This window comes from Eumetopias jubatus, unplaced genomic scaffold (assembly GCF_037043125.1).
Source record: "Eumetopias jubatus isolate StellerSeaLion01/CBP00866 unplaced genomic scaffold, mEumJub1_p1.0 scaffold_8, whole genome shotgun sequence".
Taxonomy (NCBI): domain Eukaryota; kingdom Metazoa; phylum Chordata; class Mammalia; order Carnivora; family Otariidae; genus Eumetopias; species Eumetopias jubatus.
Genome location: NW_028274814.1, coordinates 141963712 through 141984125, shown reverse-complemented (window position 1 = coordinate 141984125; position 20414 = coordinate 141963712). Strand labels below are relative to the sequence as shown.

General features: G+C 46.5%; 1 protein-coding gene across 2 annotated transcripts in view; it reads right to left on the bottom strand.

Moving 5' to 3' along the window:
• Positions 1-18012, bottom strand: part of MOV10L1 (Mov10 like RNA helicase 1) — a 64003-nt gene extending 45991 nt beyond the window's left edge. For both annotated transcript variants that reach the window (XM_088025688.1, XM_088025689.1), the window contains exons 1-5: positions 17916-18012; positions 16202-16386; positions 7378-7540; positions 1076-1188; positions 323-510 (exon numbers count right to left, since the gene is read on the bottom strand). In XM_088025688.1, coding sequence (XP_087881814.1) covers positions 323-510; positions 1076-1188; positions 7378-7540; positions 16202-16386; positions 17916-18012 — 746 coding nt within the window. The remainder of the gene's footprint in view (positions 1-322; positions 511-1075; positions 1189-7377; positions 7541-16201; positions 16387-17915) is intronic.
• Positions 18013-20414: the final 2402 nt, after the last annotated feature.

Sequence of the window (20414 nt, the reverse complement as noted above, 5' to 3'; positions counted from 1 at the left end):
TAAATAAATCTTAAAAAAAATTAAGAACCTACGATGTCCAACATGTTCTAAAAAATACCAACATGTGAAAGAAGAACAAAAGCTATAAAACCCCATCAAAATGTGAAAATTGCCAGTATAAGATTAAGGATTAAGAAGGAACTGTTAACTTGAACTTTAATCAACCACAAAGACCGCTGAAAACCTTCCAGAAGATACTTTCCCTTTAACTGCCCAGCTCAGGATTTGGACAGGCTATTATTTGAGCTTATTAAAGCAACTCTTAAAGCACACTTCAGTTGGGCCTCTCCCTTCCCAAAGAAGACAGCCATTTCCTCATTACCGTCTTTTCACTGGGGTTATGCATAGGGCTCTCCAGACATAGCATGACTGGCTGCTCTCCACCACCACGGCACTGACCACGTCATGTCTTCGAGGCACATATCCTTCAGCAAGTTTCAGAGAGTCCAAGGTGAAAAAGATGCTGTCATCTATCACCCCGTTTCTCCCGCAGAGGCTAGAAATGCAGACCTGCAAACACAGTAATTGACGACTGTGTAAATGTGTGCCACACCAGGGTGCCTGCCTCTCCAAACCAGCCCAACGAGGGCTGGCCTCCACCTCACCTGGGCACCACTGCAGACAAAGTCCAGCCTCTGGGGGAGCGGGGACCCTGGTCTTGGAGAAGCAAAGCCCCGAAGATTTCATGAACATGTAAGGACCTCAGAACCAAGGCTGAGGTCGTGGAGTAAGAGCGTGTCAGGTGGCCAGGGCTCACTCCCTGTGTCTCTGTCCCAGCCCAGCACACACCCTCACTCTGTGAAAACTCCAGTCTCCAACCCCAGAGCACACCAGCCTTTACAGGCGAGCTCCAACCCTTCACCCACCCCCTCGTCCCAGCAGTTAGAACATTTCCACATTCTGTTAAACTACAGCACCTAGAATTGCACCGTATGAGCATGCCAGGCGATCTCCCATGACCTCCTTAAGAAAACCAGTGTTCTCAGTGAGGAAACAGCTTGACTTCCCAATGCACCCAGGAGAAGCCTGGGCTGTGAAGACAGGAAGACAAGGACAAGCGAGGGCCAGCACCTACCCTGTCCACGCGCTTGTACCTCAGGGGCTTCACTGAGATGGCCTCGCTGTTCCACGTGCCCGGCCGGATCCAGTACTCCGCCTCCACCCAGTCTCCCTTGCAGGGCTCGAAACCTCCAAGCAGGGAAACCAATGGTGCTTACTTGGTAATGTTGGTTATACCAAAGTACAATTCATTCTGAAGTTATGATACACTGAAACCATTTCTGTTCTACCTAAGAAACCCATTTTCAATCTTAGCTCTCTCCTGGCTTTCCCCAGTTGAATGGAGCAGAGGATGTTACAGACCTACCTTTCTGCAGCCTTACCCTCTCCTGCCCACGAGGCAAAGGCAGGGAGCCGAGAGGACTGCAGCCTGCATGGTCATACACCTGGTCTGCACAGTTTCAGGATCCCATCTGGTTTCAAATGTTCCCCATGTTTTTCATAAGTATTATTATTAACTGCAACCAAATAAGCTGAACAGCAAATCTCTTAGTCTCCAGCCTCTAGGGCGTGTGGTTCAAGTGTGGTGGACAGTTTCTCTAATACACGGGCACTCCTCTCTGTCAACTCTTTGCAGAAACAGTGTGAGTGTTCCTCCCTATTGGGTACACACAGGGTACTTGGTGACAAAGGGCAGTGCACTCAGAACCGAGAGTGGTGTGTCTATGCCAGCCCAGGTGGGGGAGCACTCAGTGCCCCCTGATGGACCCCAGGTGCACCAGGCAGCTGTGCTGCGGCCCGCAGGACACAAGGTGCCCCTGGGCCGCCACCGGCAGGGCGGGTGGGAATGTTGGGCAACTACAGGTTCAGTGGCATGCAGTGGCTTAACCATGCGTCAGTAACACAGGGAGCACAGTCTGAATGGGTTTGCTACGGCTCATGGTGTGACACTAAACCTGTTATAACCTTTTTGTCATTTTGCAACAAATACTTTTGACAGCAATCAGTTCAAAAAATAGAAGTGCAGGGATGCCTGGGTGGCTCAGTCAGTTAAACGTCCGACTCTTGATTTCAGCTCAAGCCATGATCTCAGGGTTGTGGGCTGGAGGCCCCAAGTCAGACTTGGGATTCTCTCTCACTTTCCCTCTGCCCCTCCCCACTGCACACAAGCACTCTAAAAAAATAAAAAAAAAACACACATAAACAAAACCCAAAAGCGTATAATTTAAAACGGAGTTTGTTTCTCAAGAAAGCTGGTCATAAACCCCTAAGAGCCTGAACATCTCCTGACAGCTACTGATCAGCACGAGGGCCACAGCAGTACCACCGATGGTGTGAATCCAGAAGAGACAAACCTGTTGGAGCACTGACTTCTGGGTAAGGTGGCATTTTAAGAGGACAGACCCAGAAGCACAATTCAACAGGTTGTAGGACACATTTGTATGTTGACTTATAAACCAGGACTTTATCAAATATTTAACATAATTCTGCTAACTTTTTAGTCCAAACCTCTTCAGATACATGTGAAAAATGAAGCAATGTGTTAGTTGTATAAACAGTTATTTCAAGGAGAAAAACAGTGAAGCAAATTCAAATAATAGTTTGATTTTTCCCCCCATCAGAATCACGGAATCAGGGGCACCTGGGTGGCTCAGTCGGTTAAGCGTCTGCCTTCGGCTGGGATCATGATCTAGGGTCCTGGGATGGAGCCCTGCATCGGGAGGCCTGCTCAGCTGAGTCTGCATCTCCCTCTCCCTCCGCCCCTCCTCCCTGCTCTCTCTCTCACATGTGCGTGCTCTCTCTCTTTCAAATAAAGAAATAAAACCTTTAAAAAATAAAATTGCAGTCATTGAAAACAGCGCTTGTAAACAGGAAGACAGTGACACTGCTCTCCACCAAAGCAACAGAGCAAACGAAGCCATGAGGCCCCATGAGCTTGTACGGCGCACGTGGCTTAAAGCTGAAGTGGTATGACTGGACCCCACACTATCCCAATTTGCACCAAGTCTTCCAACAAAGCCCTTGATATTTAATTGGATAAATGGATATTCTGTAATGGAATGACTGAAATGGACCAGACATAAATTTACAGCATCCATATTTGATGTAACATTTAAAAAAATCAGACAACTTATTTGACAAGTTTTAGCTGATGATAGCATTTGATCACCTTTACGCTCATAGAGGCAAACAAACAGTACCTGTAAAAACATTTGGGGTGACATAGTTACATGTCTCAATAGAAAAACACCGGACTTAAGAATTTAGTAGAATTTGCTCTGAGCTTACTAATATTTCCTCAATTAAAAATGTTATAGCCTACAAGGAGAGCCAATCAAAGGTTTCAGTTTCAAATTCATCAACCATAAAATATGCAGCTCTGAAGAAGATTCCAAGCCACTGTGTATAAAAAAAAATGAAATTAAGATACTAAAAAATTTGTCTTAATTTTATTTTTTTAAATATTAAGATTTATTTACTGGTTTGAGAGAGAGAGAGCAAAAGAGAGAAAGCATGCACACAGCGGGGGGTGGGGGTAGAGGGAAAGGGAGAGAGAAAATCTCAACCAGACTCCCCGCTGAGCTGAGTGTGGAGCCCAGTTAAGCAGGGCTCGATCTCACAACCCTGAGATCATGAACTGAGCTGAAATCAAGTTGGACGCTTAACCAACTGAGCCACGCGTGAGCCCCAATGTATGTTTTTTAGAATATCAGTGACACGGTATTAGAAATACTGAAAAATTAAAATATGTTATTATGTGTCAAGAATATAATAACTGAATAATATTAAGTTGTCTTAATGGGCCCACGTATTCTTTTTCTTAAAAAAAAATTGTTTTGCAAACAGTTTCTGAATAATGCTACTTTAAAGGTCCGCCAATACGGTAAAATCAATTTTTATGCAAGTATTTAAAAAGTGATTTAATTCATTTTCACACCCCTTCCCACTTCTCAGTGTGTACCGGTCTGGACACTGACATGGTCACCCTGGCTATAGCTCTGGCCATGGGAGAGGAGACAGCCATGTCAGAACACGAAGTGGGGGTGTGATCCTAACCTCTCTCCCCTCTCTTCTGCCAATCGGTGGGTGCTCTCCTTAGGCTAATCCCAACCAGAAGCCAGAGGGCAAGGCTGGGTGGTCCATACTGGGCAGGCCTGGGGGCAGAGTGGGGCGGATGTAGAAAGGCATCAGAGACTGTCCAGTTCCAAAGGCTGAAGAACTCTGGCAACGGGAGAGGGTGTCAGAGGGCTGGGCTTCGACCGGGGAAGGAGGGACCAGCTGCTGGGTAGACAGAAAATCTGCGGACCTCAGGGATGCAGGCAGATGAAGAGCAGGGCCCCAAGTGGCCCCCTGATCACTAAGGCGCACCCCGACAGAGGGCACAAGCACCCTGTCCTGCGAGTGGCACAGGTTCTCAGGCCTGGTGAAAGGGCTCAGGAAAGATCCACGACACTTGCTCTTTATCTCACGAGTGGGTCCATAAGCCAGTTTCATTTGATAAGAAGGAAATAACCTGACTTGTGACCCAGGCTAGGAGCTCGGACCACACTGGTTATGTGGGTATGTAGATGCAACAGGGCTATCTGCTGCTTACCCTGGAAAGAAAGAGGAAAGAAGCAAGTCCATTGTACACTCGGACTCTAGACCCCGCTCTTAAGCCAGTGATTCCTACCCAGGGCCATTCTGTCTCCCAAGCCATGTTTGCGGACGTTCTAGGTTCTCACAACTGGGGGCTGGGATGGCAGTTAGTGGTAGAGATCAGGGATGCGGCTAAACACATCCCACAATTCACAGGGCAGCTATCACAACGGAATGGCCAGCCTCAAATGTCACAGGGCAGAGCACAAGAAAGCCTGCTTTAGGCCGAATGCCCAATTCCATTTTAGCAGCCTTGGCCAAAACGGTTAAGGAATCACTGGACATTCATGTGCAAAACAGCTTGGGCTCTGCTACTGATGTTAAGAATTCTCATGAGTAGGGAGGAGGGTACCTGACTGGCTCAGTGGGTAGAGCATGTGACTCTTCATCTTGGGGTTTTGAGTTCAAGCCCCATGCTGGGGACTGGGGGTAGAGTTTACTTAAAAAAACAAAACAAAACAAAACTTGAAAAACAGAAAAAGAATTCCCATGAGTGTTATTTGTGGGCCTAGATCTGAAGTGTTACCCGCAAAACTGGGCTGATGGCCACCACTGCCTCTACAGTCCGAGACTGAGGGGACTCTGTGATCCTGAGACCTTACCTCCCACCTTCACACTCTTCAATATTCACAGGCTCACAGTAGTCCCTGGTGACACCCCTCCTTCTGGTCCCTCCTTCCCCGGTCGAAGCCCAGCCCTCTGACACGCTCTCCCGTTGCCGGAGTTCTTCAGCCTTTGGAACTGGACAGTCTCTGATGCCTTTCTACATCCGCCCCACTCTGCCCCCAGGCCTGCCCAGTGTGGACCACCCAGCCTTGCCCTCTGGCTTCTGGTTGGGATTAGCCTAAGGAGAGCACCCACCGATTGGCAGAAGAGAGGGGAGAGAGGTTAGGATCACATCCCCACTTCGTGTTCTGACAGTGGCTATCTCCTCTCCACCCCTTCCTAAAACAGTCAGACCTTGCTCACCTCCCGTGTGCGCTGTGCACAGCTGAGCCAGACTCACGCGGGTTACTCTGGAAGGGTCAGAACACAACCTGTGCTTCACCTGGACCTCCTCACAGAGCCCTTGGTCTGCTCTGCATGCAGGGAGACTGGGCCTTACCAGCCCTAGAGGAACCCCAAACCGGTCCACCTCCCACCGTACCACACTTGCACCGTTCGGCACAGAAGATCCTGGCCTGTCTACTCTCCCTCCCATTAGAGCACATTCTACAAGACAGTGAGGGCCTGGGGTAAGGCCTTCCAATATTTGCTGAATCGATGACAAGAAAGAAACGGTATAGTCTGACTCTCCCTGAAGTAAATGAAACATCTAGCCCAATCTTCTCATCTTCTAGTCAGAGATGTGCAATGGTATCCTGCCACCTGTTTTTGTAAATACAGTTTGACAGGAACACAGCTGCACCTTTCTGCTTTGGTGCTGCCTACGGCTGCGGTCACGCTACCACCAGCCCAGAGGTTAAAGAGCTGCGAGAGACCACGTGTCCCACAAGCTTTACAATCTGGCCTGTCTCAGAAAAGGTCTGTGACCTTTGTTTTAGACTCCCATTACCTTTTTCCACATCGTGTTTTCTCTTTCAAGAATGTTCTTTTTGCTATGGATGTCAGGTTGTCAGCTATGTGGACTCTTTCAGCTCAAGAAGACTTGAGACTGTGCTGGAAATGCCTCTACCTGTGCTTCGGGTACCAGTCCTCATGGTCAACTACTTCTGCACCTCAGCAGTATCTGCAGCATGAACCGTGTCCCTGTCTGGGAGTTACTTCCTGTCAGCATAGTTACAGGGACCTAGGGAATCCCCTTTGGAGCAACTGCAGAATCAGTTTTTCCAGAATTGAGAGTTTTCTGATAGAACAGAGTTTTTAAAATCCCAGCCACCTGTCAATTTCATTCTGGAAACTTCCAGGGTTAGCAATCAAGGTCAGAGTCCTGGCTTCTACATCTAAGAAATGTAGAACAGCAAGCTGCCGGGTGGGCTGAGCTACTCGCCCTCCTGCACTGGGCTCCCTGGCAGCCAAGGTGGGAGAGAATTACGGCTCGCCCCCCCCCCCCCCCCCCGCAAAACGTGTGGCTGGCAGGGTGAGCAGCTGGAACTCAGCTCAAGAAGTACCTCACCCATGCAGCTTTTCCAACCCTGCCCGACTCCAAGGCAAGTACAGGTCTGTTTCTCCTTGGGAAGATCTAGGGTCTTACTCATCTTGGTCTCCTACTACCTAACTCCCTACCCATCACTGTAGACAGCAGGTACACAATAAATGGTTGTTGAGTTAAACTCAAGGATGGCATTAACAAATTATATATTTAGGCATAAAAACAAAATTTTAGATAGCTAAAAACAAATGCAATAAAAAACGGATATACATTCATGGGAAGGACAAAGTTATCCCCAAGTCCTATTTTAAAACATTTTAAGTACTGTAAAAACAGCGGTTGCCTTATACATCTATGACACTGTTGACTTAGGTTAGTAACAACACTTACATAAAAGGAACAATTACCCAGAAATTAGTGACTCCATTCAACAAATGATACAAAACGAACCACAGCAGTCTACACCGTCTATACTGCTTGGAGCCAACACCTGGTGAAGGCATTCTAGTCTGAAACCTTCTCAAAAAACAAAGCATGCTCAAATTTGGCCCTTTCAATGTGTGTAACCATCTCAAAGCTAATTCATAAAATTAAAAAGAATACACAAAACCTCATCTTAAATGTGAGCAGAAACCCATCTAACATACCTTGGCAAACACTCTCCAGAGAGAAGTATGTGGTCTGATTGATGTAGCCAGCACCCTCCATCAGCGAAGTCACACAGCCAATCAGCACTCGGGGGCTGGAGTTGGACAGCCCGCTGCCATGGTTTTTGCTGTCATCTTCCCACTTATCAGAGACAGCCTCCACCTGCAAGACAAACCGCTATTCAAACTATAATAAAAGGACTACAAGAGAAACAAACTACAGGCAAATATCTCTCATGAATACAGATAGATACAAAATACTAGGAAACCAAATATGACAGTGTATTAATAGGGTTACACACTGCAATCAAGGCCAGTTTATGCAGAATGCAAAGATGGTTCAACATATGAAAATTAATCAATAAAATACACAACACATTGGTAGAACAAAGGAAAAAACACAAGAAATTCTCAGCTGATATAGAGAAGACATTTGATAAAATGACACCCTTTTTTTTTTTTTTTTAAAGATTTTATTTATTTATTTGACAGAGAGAGACACAGTGAGAGAGGGAACACAAGCAGGGGGAGTGGGAGAGGGAGAAGCAGGCTTCCCGCGGAGCAGGGAGCCCGACGCGGGGCTCGATCCCAGGACCCTGGGACCATGACCTGAGCCGAAGGCAGACACTTAACGACTGAGCCACCCAGTCGCCCCAAATGACACCCTTTCATGAGAGAACACTCCAACCAGGAATTGAAGGAGACTTCTTCAACGTGATAAAGCCCACATATGAAAAACCCACAGCTAACATCACACTCAATGATGGAAAGATTGAAAGTTTTTCCCTTAGAATAAGGAACTAGGCAAGGATTTTGCTACTTTTGTTAAAAAAAAAGCACTGAGGCCCTAACCAGACCAATTGGGCAAGAAAAAGTAATACAAGGCATCCAAACTAGAAAGGAAAAATATTTGTTTGTGATGGCATGATCTTATATGTAGAAATGTATTTTCTATAGGAATAAATATTCCATAAAAAATCTGTTACAGCTAATAAATTCAGCAAACTTGTAGCATACAAAATCAACATACAAAAATCAGTCGCATCTCGTGCACTCACAATCAACCAACCAAAAACAAAAATTTAGAAAACAATTCCATTTACAATGCCATCAAAAATAAAACACTTAGGAATAAAGTTAACCCAAAAGATGAATTACGTACACTAAAAACTGTAAAATGTGATAAAAGTAGTAAAAAAAAAAAAAGACACAAATAAACGGAAAGACAAAGCATTCATGGACCAGAAGACCTAATATGGATATATCAATACTATCCAATGTGATTTACAGATTCAATGTAATCCCTCTCAAAATCCCAATGACATTTTCAATAGAAATAGAAAAACCCCATCCTAAAATTCACCTGGACCCTCAAGGGACCCCAAACAGCCAAAACAATCTTGAAAAAGAAAACAAAGTTAGAGGATTTCAAAACATGCTACAAAGCTACAGTAAGCAAGAGTGTGTTAGTGCCATAAAGACAAACTTAAGACCGATGGAACAGAATATGGTCAAGTGATTTTCAACAAGGGTGCCGAGACCACTCAAGGGGGAAAAGGTTTTACCCACTGTGCAGTCCTCTCAAAAAATGGTGCTGGGAAGGGGCATCTAGGTGGTTCAGTCATTAAGCAACTGCCTTTGGCTCAGGTCATGATCCCAGGGTCCTGGGATCGAGGCCTGCATCGGGCTCCCTGCTCGGCGGGAAGCCTGCTTCTCCCTCTCCCACTCCCCTGCTTGTGTTCCCTCTCTCGCTGTGTCTCTCTCTGTCAAATAAATAAATAAAATCTTTAAAAAAAAAATGGTGCTGGGAAAATTGGGTATCAACATGCAAATGAATGAAGGCAAACCCTTACCCAACATCATATTCAAAAATTAACACAAAATGGATCAAAGACTTAAATTTAAGAGCTAGAACTATAAACCTTTTAGAAGCAAGCAAAGGTGAAAATCTTCATGATCTTGGATCAATGACTTTTTCATTGTGATATCAAAAGGACAGGCAACTTAAAAAAAGGATAAATTGCACTTCATCAAAATTTAAAACAGCTGTGTATCAAAGAATACTATTGAGAGAAACTGAAAAGATAACCCACAGAACGGGAGAAATGTTTGTAAACCACGTATCTGATAAGAGATTAATATCCAGAATATATAAAGAATTTCTATAAGACAAAAATAAACAAGACAATTAAGATATGGGCAAAAAACTTAAATAGACATTTCTCCAAAGAAGGTATATAAATGACCAATAAACACATGAAAAGATGTTTAACATCACTGATTATTAGGGAAAGGTAAATCAAAGCCACAGTAAGATACCACTTCGTATCCACTAGGATGGTTACTGTCAAAAAAATGAAAAGTAACATGTTGGCGAAGATGCAGACAAACTGGAATTCTTGTGCATTGCTGGAGGGAATATAAAATGGTGCAGCTACTATGGAAAATTTGCTGGTTCCTCAAAGAGCTAAACATAGAATGACCATATGACCTCTGTAATTCCACTCCAAGGTATATACCCAAAAGAAAACAGGGACTCAAAGACACTTGTTCAAAGCAGCATTATTCACAATAACCAAAAGGCAGAAACATCCCAAGTATCCATAAACAGAGTGTATAAAGTGTAGTCTATTTACAATGGAATATTCTTCAGCCATAAAAAGGAGTAATATCCTGTTACAGGTTACATGGATAAACCTTGAAAATATGCTAAGTCCAATAATGCAAACACAAAAGGACAAATATTGCATGATTCCACGTGTATGAGATACCTAGAATAGTCAAATTCACAGACAGAAAGTAGAACAGTGAATTCTTGTTTTAATGATGATAAAAAAGTTGTGAAAATAGTGGTAATGGGTGCCCAACAATGCAAATGTACTTGTCACTGGATTGTACACATTAAAATATTAAATTTTAGGTATATTTCACCACAGTAAAGCTATGTAAAAAATAAGCAAGGAATTCCACATCTTTCATGAAATCAGTAATACTAACTGATGTTGGCAAATCAAGCAAAGGTGTAAGCATATTGTTCAGGTGACTCAGGAATCTACTGGAAATCTAAGAACAGAAACCAAGAAAAGCACCGGGCCTGAGGAAACAAAGCGCGGCCGGAGTATATGCCAATTTCTTTTTTAGTAGCACTGCAGGCCAGACCGACCTACTAGAACTTTCTGCAATGAAAGAGACGGTTTATGTTTGTGCTGCCCAATTTGGTAGTCACCAGCTGCATTTAGCACTGGAAATGTGGTTAGTGAAGCTGAGCAATTTTAAATTTTATTTACTTTTAATACATTTAAATTTAAATAGCTACACATGATTGGTGCTATCATATTGAATGACGCAATTCTAAAATTTGCTATTTAAATGTACTATTTTTAAGATTTAAAAAGATAATATTAAGCATTAAGATACCACTTACTAACTAGAATAGTAATAAAGTACAGCTCGAACATCTTTTAGAAGATTTTATTTATTTGAGAGAGAAAAAGTGAGCGGGAGGGAGAGGGGGAGAGAATCTGAAGCAGACTCCAAGCTGAGCGCAGAGCCCAACATGGGGCTTGAGCCCATGACCCTGAGATCATGACCTGAGCAAAAACCAAGAGTCAGAGGCTCAACCGACTGAGCCACCCAGGCTCCTCAAACCATCTTTTTTTTTTTTTTTTTTTTTTGAGAGAGAGAGCATGGGGCACGGGGTGGGAATGGGAGAGGGAGAGGGAGAGGGAGAAAGACAATTTCAAGCAGGCTCCACGCCCAGCAAGGAGCCCGACATGGTGCCGATCCCACAACCCTGAGATCATGACCTGAGCCAAAATCAAAAGTCAGATGCTTAACCTTAACCCAGGTGCTCCTCATCTCAACCATTTTTTAAAAGGAGTTGAGCTCACTAAGTTTGCCAGCTACCAAATTACATAAAAACCAGCAGCTTTCCTACATAGGAAGAAAAACATTAATTATAAAAATATAGGAGGCACCTGGGTGGCACAGTAAGTTGAGTGTCCGACTCTTGGTTTCAGCTCAGGTCTGATCTCTGGGTTGTGGGATTGAGCCCTGCATTGGGCTCCACACTGGGCATGGAGCCTACTTGAGATTCCCTCTCTCCCTCTGCCCCTCCTGCTCATGCTCTCATTCTCTCGCTCTAAAATAAATAAATCTTAAAAAAAATAAAAATACAAAGTTATGTTGATAATGGAACATAAACATTAAAATTCTTGGAAATAAACAAGAAATTTGCAGAACCTAAGTAAAGAAAGCTATTAAGCTGTAAAAAGAACATAAAGGAGGGCTTAAATAATTGGATAAATTGTAGTTGGAGAAGTCTATATATGATCCACACATTGCTTAGCCTAAATGGATCCACAAACTCGGTGCTGTCCAAAGCGATTCTGAGCTGAGTAGGAGAAACAAAAGAATGACTCTAATGTTCATCCAGAATAATCAGAGAGTGGGAGAATTCCATCCACATCGAGGAGGGAAACCTGCCTACCACCCATGGATGAGACAGTGCCACGAGGGCCCACACACAGGCATCAGGACCATGGGGGCCCCATGCACACGGGGTTCTGGTGTATGATAAAGGGACATTCCTGATCAGAAGGAAAAAAAGTGAAATGACTGGTCAGCTACTGAAAAAGAAATGTCTGCTTTCCTCTTTCAGTCTGTATAGCATATAAATTCCAGGCAGACTAAATATTTAAATGTCAAGAAACAATTTTCAGAGGAAAACCTGAGTGGATATGTCTAAGAGTGGAATAAGCCTCTTTAAGGATTCTTAGAGGCCAAAGCCACATGGAAAAGATAGGCACATTTAACTGCGTAAGACAAAACCTTAAAAAAAACGTTAAAACATAATCCTGGGGGAGATATCTACAACACTTTCATATAATAATCTTCCTTAAAAAGCTCTAATTTCCCAAAAAGACAAGTATGTCCACTCTTCCCACTTTTATTTGATATAGTACTGGAAGTCCCAGCCACAGCAATCAGACAACATACAGAAATAAAAAACATCCAAATTGGTAAGGAATAAGTAAAACTTACCACATGCAGATGACATACTATATACAGAAAACCCTAAAGGCTCCACCAAAAAACTACTAGAACTGATATATGAATTTAGTAAAATTGCAGGATACCTATCAATGTACAGAAATCTGTTGCATTCTATACACTAATAATGAAGCTGCAGAAAGTGAAATTAAGAAAACAATCCCATTTACAATTGTACCAAAAACAATAAAATACTTAGGAATAAACTTAACCAAAAGGTGAAAAGACCTGCATTCTGAAAACGCTAAAACACTGATGAAAGAAACTCAAGATGATGCAAAGAAACGGAAAGACATTCATGTTCATGGATTGGAAGAAAAATATTGTTAAAATGTCTATACTACCCAGAGCAACCTACAGATTTAATGCAATCCCTCTCAAAATACCAACAGCATTTTTCACAGAACTAGAACAATCCTAAAACTTGTATGGAGCCACAAAAGACCTCGACTAGCCAAAGCAATCCTGAAAAGGAAAAACAAAACTGGAGGCATCACAATTCCAGACTTCACGCTGTATTACAAAGTGATAGTAATTAAAACAGTATGGTCCACACACAAAGATCAACGGAATAGGATAAAAAACCCAGAAATAAACCCACACTTATATGGTCAGTTAATCTTCGACAAAGGAGTGACTATCCAATGGGAAACAGGCAGTCTCTTCAACAAATGGTGCCGGGAAAACTGGACAGCAACATGTAAAGAATGAAACTGGACCACGTTCTTACACCACACACAAAGTAAACTCAAAATGGATGAAAGACTTAAATGTGAGGCCTGAAACCATAAAAATCTTAGAAGAGAACACAGGCAGTAATGTGACATCAGCCATAACAACATCTTTCTAGATATGTCTCCTGAGGCAAGAGAAACAAAAGCAAAAATAAACTATTGGAACTTCATCAAAATAAAAAGCTTCCGCACAGCGAAGGAAACAATCAATGAAACTAAAAAGCAACATACTGAATGGGAGAAGATATCTGTAAGTGACATAAGGGCTCTGATAAAGGGTTACTATCCAAAATGTATAAAGAATTGATAAAACTCAACACTCAAAAAATAAGTAATCTGATTAAAAATGGGCAGAAGACATGAATAGACATTTCTCCCAAGAAGACATCCAAATGGCCAAAAGACACATGAAAAAGTGCTCAACATCGCTCGGCATCAGGGAAATCCAAATGAAAACCTCAATGAGATACCACCTCACACCCGTCAGAATGGCTAAAATGAACAAGTCAGGGAACGACAGATGTTGGCGGATTGTGGAGAAAGGGGAACCCTCCTACACTGTTGGTGGGAATGCAAGCTGGTGCAGCCACTCTGGAAAACAGTGTGGAGGTTCCTCAAACAGTTAAAATTGGGGGCGCCTGCATGGCTCAGTCGGTTAGGCGTCTGCCTTCGGCTCAGGTCATGATCCCAGGGTCCTGGGATTGAGCCCCGCATCGGGCTCCCTGCTCAGCGGGGAGCCTGCTTCTTCCTCTCCCTGCTGCTTCCCCTACTTGTGCGCGTGTGCTCTCTTTCTCTGTCAAATAAACAAACAAAATCTTAAAAAAAAATAAACTGGACCCTTATCTTAAAAAAAAAAGTTAAAAATAGAACTACGCTATGATCCAGTAATCAAAACACAAAACACAAAAAGACTAATTCAAAGGATACAAAGATAGGATACATCCTATCTTTGTAGCAGCATCATTTACAATAGCCAAATTATGGAAGCAGCCCACGTGTCCATCAACAGAGGAATGGATAAAGAAGAGGTGGTATATATACGCACAATGGAATATTACTCAGCCGTCAAAAAGAACAAAATCTTGCCATCTGCAATGACATGGATGGAACTAGAGGATATCATGCTAAGCGAAATGGTCAGAGAAAGACAAATACCATACGATTTCACCCATATGTGGAATTTAAGAAACAAAACAAATGAGCAAAGGGGGATAAAAGGGGAGAGAAACAAACCAAGAAACAGACTTGTAACTATACAGAACAAACTGATGGTCACCAGAGAGGAGATGGGTGGGGGGATGGGTGAAAGAGGTGATGGTGATTAAATTAAAAAAAAACATTTTTTAAAAAATGAAAACGACATTTCACAGAGAAATTTTGAACCCTCATAGCGTCCCTCCTAAAAGACCAGCAAGTCAAGAATGGGGAGAGGGAGAGATGAAGCCTGGACAGGCTGTCATGGTGAGATCATGCCTGAAAAAGAAGCTATGCAGAGGAGAATTTTCCCCAAAGAAAAAGTTCTTGATTATTATATTTCTAACAGTTTATGGCAGATTGTGGTGATGGCTGCATAACTCTGTGAATATATTAAAACACTGAATTGTATACCTCAAATGGGTGAACTGTATAGTGTGTAGATTACATATCAATAAAACTCTTTTTGAAAATTTTATTTATTTGAGAGACAGAGAGAGAGACATACAGACAGCCGGCTGGGAGGGGCATAGGGAGAGGGAGAAGCAGACTCCCCGCTGAGCTGGGAGCCCCGACACAGAACTGGATCCCAGGACCCTGGGATCTTGACCTGAGCCGAAGGCAGACGCTTAACTGACTGGGCCATCCAGGTGCCCCTGTCTCAATAAAACTCTTAACAAAAAGGAAAAAAGCTCTAATTTCCCTAATATAGAAACTTCAATTTAAAAAACTTTAAAGAAAAAAAGGTATAAAGATTATGAAAATAACTCCTAGAAAAAAATGTGAAAATTAATCTACTTTAAGGCTTAAGTGCAAGTTAAAATTATGAAGTCACTTTTCACTTATTAGATTGGCAAAGATTTCAGCGATTGATAACATCCACATCTTCGCCAACTTTGGGTAACAGCCAGTCTCATCTTGCTCCTGGGAGTATAAATTAATTTGTACCTTATTAAAGGATAATCTGATAACCACTGAAATGTTAAATGTGCATATGCTTTGACTAACAATTCCACTTCTAAGACTTCCAGCGCAAAAAATACAATTTTTAAATTAACACAATTGCTGAATAGAATCTACTAATTATCTTTGCTAACTGGACCACAAGGGCCCACTCTTTCTGCCACCTTGGAGCCGGTGGAGTCTGCTGGAACAGGACTCCTAAAATGACAAATATGTTTGGAAGGCCGTTTTTGTTGGCTATAAGTGGGGTCTCTGGAACCAGGGGAGGACACAGCTCTTCTTAAAATTGGAGGTGTTACGCTCAGATGAAACTGAATTCCATCTAGGTAAGAGATGCACTTCTTTGTGCAAAGCAAAGAACACCACAGTGACTCCTGGAGGCAAACTGAACAAAACCAGAGTAATCTGGGGAAAAGTAACTTGTGCTCCTGGAAACAGAGGCATGGTTTGTGCCAAATTCTGAAGGAACCTTCCTGCTAAAGACACTGGCTACAGAATCTGTGTGATGCTGTGCCCCTCAAGGATTTAAACTTAGTGAAAAATACATAAGGGTGTAGATTTGTTCTCTTGTAAAAAAAAAAAAAGGGTCCAATGATTATCATTTTTAACAATTTTTTGAAATGCTAGAATAAAAATGTTAAGCATTCTTTGCCATGACATAAAATTACAGACAAGCTTTACATTCTGAATTATAAATTTCTATGTTGTTTGAATAACATACAATAACCACCACTGATTTTTTAAGACAGAAACCATTATACAAACAAAAGCAGCCCCGGGCAGGTACATCCCACTCTGCCTTGCCCACGTTGCCTCTGAGAAGTTAACTAAACATGAAGCCCCACCATGGAGAGAGACTTCGCAAACCACTCAGGCCTTACCCTAATTGCTTTCAGTCCGTTTGATACTTTATCTTCTTGCACAACAGCAATAACTTCCTGCCCGACATTGAGAAGCACTTTGCTAGTCACAGCTTCAGTAGAGAAGTAGATCAAATCATCAATCATGCCATAATCGCTGCAGTACCTTGTCACGACACCCTGGACAGTTTTCAACTTGGTGTCACCTGAGATGCATAAACAAAGAGATCATACAGACCTTAAAAGCGAAGCAAGCCTACATTACAGAGAAAGGCAGCGTACAGGAGCATCCAGGTGGTCTGGAGCCCTCTGAGCTGGAAAACCCTCCCGGGGCGGGGGTGGGGGGTGGGGAGAGTCTTCAGAAAGCAGGGTTTGTGAGGCAGGCGGCCCAGGTTCCTCTGAGGAGTGTGGGTGGTGGGCTCCAGAGCCAGACTCCCTGGGTTTGAATCCCAGCTCTTCTACTGCCACGTGCGCATCTCTGGGCTAAGTCCTGAACCACTAACCACTCTGTGCTTGTTCTGTTGTAAAACAGAGACAGTTACAGTCTCTACCCAAGGGAGCTGTCTGGGGTTGATGTGATGGAAGTGAGTCCAACGCACAGGCCAGGGTGCAGTATTTATACTGGCATCTGGGGAGCCCTTACTATGAGCTGCCATCACTCCAATGATCTTCCTTTGTCACCAAAAACACCAGCAATGGTGTCAGGAGATTCTGCATTATCTCACCAAGCAAGACGCTAGAAGAGAGTCCAGGCTTGGCGAGCTTCGTCTGGCCTCTACAGGCCGGGCAAGCCCTCATCGGAGCAGTGACTATCCCCACTACCGACCCCTGCAGCAGCCGGTGCTCTCTGGGTCCCCAGTGCACCCTGGCTGCTCCTTCCACTGCCTTTACTGAAATGCAAATGCAGCCGGGAGCTGGAGCTCAAGCTGATGCTGAAAGCCCCCATTTAACAGACAAGACCCAGACTGACGCTGGGACCGGCTCCAGGCTACAAAGCCGGCTACGGAGGCGCCAGCAAGTCTGGACACAGACGGCTCTTAGTTAGCATGCTGCCTGCAACAGGTCAACTCCATCTCTGCCATTTCTGGCCTCTCCTGTCGAGAATCTCTTTTTCAGAGCTTAGAGAAAACAACGAGAGAATCACCCCCTTGAACTCAGTTCTCACGAGGAGGAGGAAGAGAGCCTCGGGGGAGTGCACCGTGCCCCTCCGCGCTCGAACACAGCCTCAGCAGGGAGACGCACGGCTCCCCAGGATCTGTGGACCCGGGCTGAGCCCGGCGGGCTGCCCGTTCCCGAGCTTTCCCGACACGGAACTGCCGGTCACCGCGAGGGTGCGCGGACGCGTCTGTCCCGTTGCCGGCCGCACACGCAGACTCCAAGCCAGGTGCACAGACGTGCTAGGCAGGCACGGTGCCCTCACCCACTTGACACAAGACCTGTTCTAACTGCCTTTTCTAAAAGCAGGCTCCACGCCGACTGTGCAGCCAGACACGGGGCCCGACCCCACGACCCTGAGATCAGCCGCCGAGTGGAGATCGAGTCGGTGCTTAACCGACGGCGCCCCCCGCAGAGGGCCTCTTCAAGTCAGGCCGGGAAGGGAGCCCATCCAGGGAGGGGCGCGCTCCCGGGGCTGCCCGACAGCCGGCCGCGGCCGCCCGCCGCCTTCCGTCCCCGCCCGCCCGGGGCCCCCGGCGTGTGGACGCGGGCTGCAGCGCGGCCCCGCCCCGCGAGGCACCTTCCGCGAGCTCGGGCCCCGGCGGCCCTGCGTCCTCGTCGGGGCCGTCCGCTCTCCTCCAGAAGAACGCAACCAGCTTGGTCGCGAGGCGCAGCATGGCCGTGCCGCCGGCCAGACTCCGCGCCGCCCGCCGCCTGGGGGTGAGCGCACGCGGCCACGCGGTTCCCGCCGCCCTCGGCCAATGGGGTCGGCGCGTCCGCGCCTGCGCCCGTGCCACACAGCCTCGGCCAATGGGGTCGGCGCGTCCGCGCCTGCGCCTGCCCCTCACACCCTCGGCCAATGGGCTCGCCGCCCGCGCCGCGGCCGTTACCAGCTGGTGGCCGGCGGTTGGCGACCGTTCGCATGCCGCCCAGTGCGGCGAGGTGCCGGTGGGCGAGACGTCGTGCTGGGCGCCCGATGTCGCGCTGTGGGTGGAGCCTCGTGCGGGCGGGCGTGCTGCGTCGGTCGGCGCGCCGCCCGGCGGGGCGCTGGCACGACCCGGTGGGGAGGTTCCCCCGCTGCTCGCGGAGCTCCTGTCGTGTCCGCGGTGGCGTCTCTGCGCTGACCGAGCGCCCAGCTGTCCCTGGCGTCTCCCTGGTCCCCGCCTGCGGCCTGCGGGGCCCGCCGCGCGGCTCATCGGGCGCAGATCCCCGCCGCCGCCGCCGCTGCGTGCTCTAGCTGGAATTCTATCCATCTCTTCGAAAACTGCCTCTTTTCATTGATTTTCGTCTCTTCTTTATTATTTCCTGCCTTGAATCCTGTTGTTGAACTCGTGCTTTCCTGACTCAAGCTGAGAGTGAGATGAGTTCCCTCGAGCTCGGGACGGCTGCACCCCGCACCACCGGGCTGGCGTCTCCGTTGTCACTCGGCGCACGGATTTTCTTCACTTTACACGGACGGGGAATAAACTCGTACATATTGGGGGATTTCAGGGATTTTGTGTTAATTCCTAATTGGATTTCGTCCTGGTTGGAGAATGCAGTGTGGATGAGCCCTCCCATCCGCCTCTGCGTCTGGAGCTGCTCCAGACGGACCCCGCGGCTCCCCCCGTTCTGTCAGCCCCGGGGGCCCCGGGGTCGGTGTGACCCGCCCTGACCTTCAGTGGGTCAGCCCGGGGGCCCCGGGGTCGGTGTGACCCGCCCTGACCTTCAGTGGGTCAGCCCGGGGGCCCCGGGGTGTGTGTGTGTGACCTGTGTACTGTCCTTTTAGTAGGTCCGAGGGCAGCCTGAGCGTCGCTCGTCCATCCATGCCATGTTGTTATGATTCCCCTTGGAGAGCTGTGAAGGTCGTCCTTCCCCAACATCTCAGAAGCCTGACAAGTCCACATCTCAGACGGGCACTGGGAGTGCATCGCGGAGTGGGAAGGTCCCAGGGTTTTCCCGGGTTGGGGAGGAAACAGGTACCCAAGGCAGAGGCTGTTGGCCCTGGTTGTGCTTCCTACCGGGGTGCCAGGGAGAGGCTTGGACAACAAGGGTGGTTTGCAGCAGGAGTGTCCACTCCATGAGACAGCCCTACATTCTGGACACTTCAGCTCGGCTCCTCAGCTGGTCCATGCGGATGCCCAACAGACCTGTCCACCTCGGCCTCAGAAGCAAACCGCAGCCTCCTCTGCGTCAGCTGAGACGCACTGCACCCGCACTGCCCACACCGAACTCCTCACCCTCTCGCCCCACGTGATCCTCACCGCACATTGCGTGGGCACTTCCAAACCCATCCAAAAGCTGCTCACAGCTCACCACCTCTGGGCTCCCCTGCCATCCGGCCAACAGCCTGCTCTGTGCCCAGCGGCCGGATGCTCCTGTGCGAGAACCTTCCGGAGGGTCCGCCTTGGAGTCTGTGTTGTGTCCACAGCAGGCGGAGCGAAGGCTGTGTTCACGCCCACAGGGGGCCTCATCCCTCACGTGATGGCTATGCTCATTGTCCTCTAGCCTGGCCACCTCAGGACCTTTGTACCCGTGGCACCTCTGTTAAGCTCTCTGTGAGACCCCTCTCCTGGCGTTTCGCATGTCTTTGCTCAAAACACCTGCTTCTCATTGAGGCTGCCCTGACTTACTTTCTGTGACAGAGCACACAAACTCCTGTGCACCCATTAGCATGTAAACTCCACGTGGGAAGGACTGGTCTGCCTGTGCACTCTGTAAACATTTGCTGAATAGCAGTGAAAATGTTAAAACATGAGTGGGATCTCAGCAGGCAGAGAAGGGAGGAAGGGCATTTTAGGAACAATAGTTGGTGGGAGAAAACAGGATTTGTTTTGGAAACTGGTATTGCCAACAGAAACAAGGAAGCACTTCTCCAAGGCCTGTGACTCCAGAGCCTCAGGGAGTTTGCTCCACAATCTCCGATTCGAGGCAGCCTGTTTGTGTTTTCTTCTTATAGAACAGCCTTGGGAAGGCGCAGCAATGGTGAAATCTGCTTGACTTTTTCTTCAAATGAAAACATGAAGGGTTCAATCTGGTCAGACCGATTCCTACTAATTCAGTTATTCAGAAGACAGTAAGGGGCACCTGGGTGGTGCAG